This window comes from Entamoeba invadens, assembly GCF_000330505.1.
Source record: "Entamoeba invadens IP1 unplaced genomic scaffold scaff_1105074726329, whole genome shotgun sequence".
In the NCBI taxonomy this organism is placed as follows: Eukaryota; Evosea; order Mastigamoebida; family Endamoebidae; genus Entamoeba; species Entamoeba invadens.
This window is the reverse complement of record NW_004443757.1, coordinates 8,073-9,708: the sequence shown is the minus strand read 5'-3', so window position 1 is coordinate 9,708 and position 1,636 is coordinate 8,073. Positions and strand designations below refer to the sequence as shown.

General features: G+C 32.5%; 1 protein-coding gene across 1 annotated transcript; it reads left to right on the top strand.

Moving 5' to 3' along the window:
* Positions 1-11: 11 nt before the first annotated feature.
* On the top strand, positions 12-1,340 carry EIN_527100 (DnaK family protein; the record flags this gene model as incomplete). Its single annotated transcript, XM_004261409.1, has 1 exon — positions 12-1,340. A coding segment is annotated over one exon (1,329 nt), but the record flags the coding sequence as incomplete, so codon positions are not given.
* Positions 1,341-1,636: the final 296 nt, after the last annotated feature.

The window sequence follows — 1,636 nt, the reverse complement described above, 5'->3', positions numbered from 1 at the left end:
TTTTAAAAGATGCCGACGGTTTTTGTTATTTTAACACAACATTCCAAGGTCGCCCAACACCAGTCCGTCCTGTTGAAATCTCTGCAATCATATTAAGTCACGTTAAAAAGCAAATTGAAGAAAGTGTGAATTATGACCCTCAAAGACAGTCGATGAAAGTTGTTGTGACACACCCCGTCTTTTTTGATCAAAAACAAAGGGATTTAACCGAAGAAGCAGCAAAAATAGCGGACCTTGATGTCATTGGATTAATATCAGAACCCACAGCAGCTGCATATAATTATTCACTCAAAAATATACCAAACGGAATGACCTTTTTCTTTGACTTTGGAGGAGGAACTTTAGACACTGTTGTTGGCGAGAAGAATGGCGGTCATATTAAATTCTGTGGTATTCACGGCGACAAAAACCTTGGTGGTATTGACATCGATAACGCACTTTTATATTTTGTTATTAATGAGTGGAAGGAATACAATGAAAATGAGATAAACAACTTATTTAAAGTGCAAAATGGTGATAGCACGACAATACAAAAGAAGAAAGTATCACGAAGGCAATCACTCAAGAATTTGATTGAAAATGCAAAGATCGAGTTGTCTGTCAAAGAAAACGTTTCACTAGAATTCATCAAATTCGGCAGTGAATTTTCAATAATAATTACTCGGGATATTTTGGAAGAGTGTTGTTTGTCAGTTTTTCAGAGGTGCGAAGAAACAATAAACAAAACACTTGAAAAGGGTAAAGTACAAGCTTCAACAATAAAAAGTGTCATTTTAATTGGTGGAAGTTCTCAAATACCCAAAGTGAAAGAAATGCTGAGAAGAGTTTTTCCAAATCGACAATTGTTGGATTGTGAAGACGGTAATTTGGTTATTGCTAAAGGAGCCTGTTTGTATGCACGAGACATGGCTTCACAAACAGTCAAAAATCATATCACACAAATCACTGCAAGAGACGTGAATACAGTATTATGTCAGCTTAACATTCGAGAACGTAGTATAAAACATGTATTGGTCACAATAATTGATAAGGGAACACCACTTCCAGTAAAAGATGTTACTTTTAGTGTCCCAACAATCACACCAACTGTTACTGTCATTCTTTTAGAAGACACAGATTTGATTGGAGTTTTTAACACTACATTGAAATTTGAATTTTGGGATGAAATCACTTTCAAAATCCAAGTTGATGAATTTGGAAAAATCAAATTGGTTGTACTAGACAAAGACGGACATCAAGACCCAGAACAAATTGTTGTTAATTTGACCAAAAAACAGACAGAAGAAACAAAAGATATTCTAAAGTACAAAGAAAATCTGAAAAAGTATTTGGGATGTTAAACAATTTCATTTTTATTATTTTTAAAGTATCTACACTTTTAATAAAAACATGTATAATAGTCGTTCAATATTAAAATTAAGTAGATAAACTTTAAGACATGTGACTGGATGTAACCGATCCACTGGACACATATAAAACATATCAAATATTATAATAATAATTATAACAACATTGTAATTAAATCAAAAAACCAATTAAAAAACTTTCAAACAACAAATACAACTAAACTAGTTGTTTTTTGTTGTATATTAAGTCGTCTGTGATATCAATATAGACAATCGTCTGTTATTTCAGT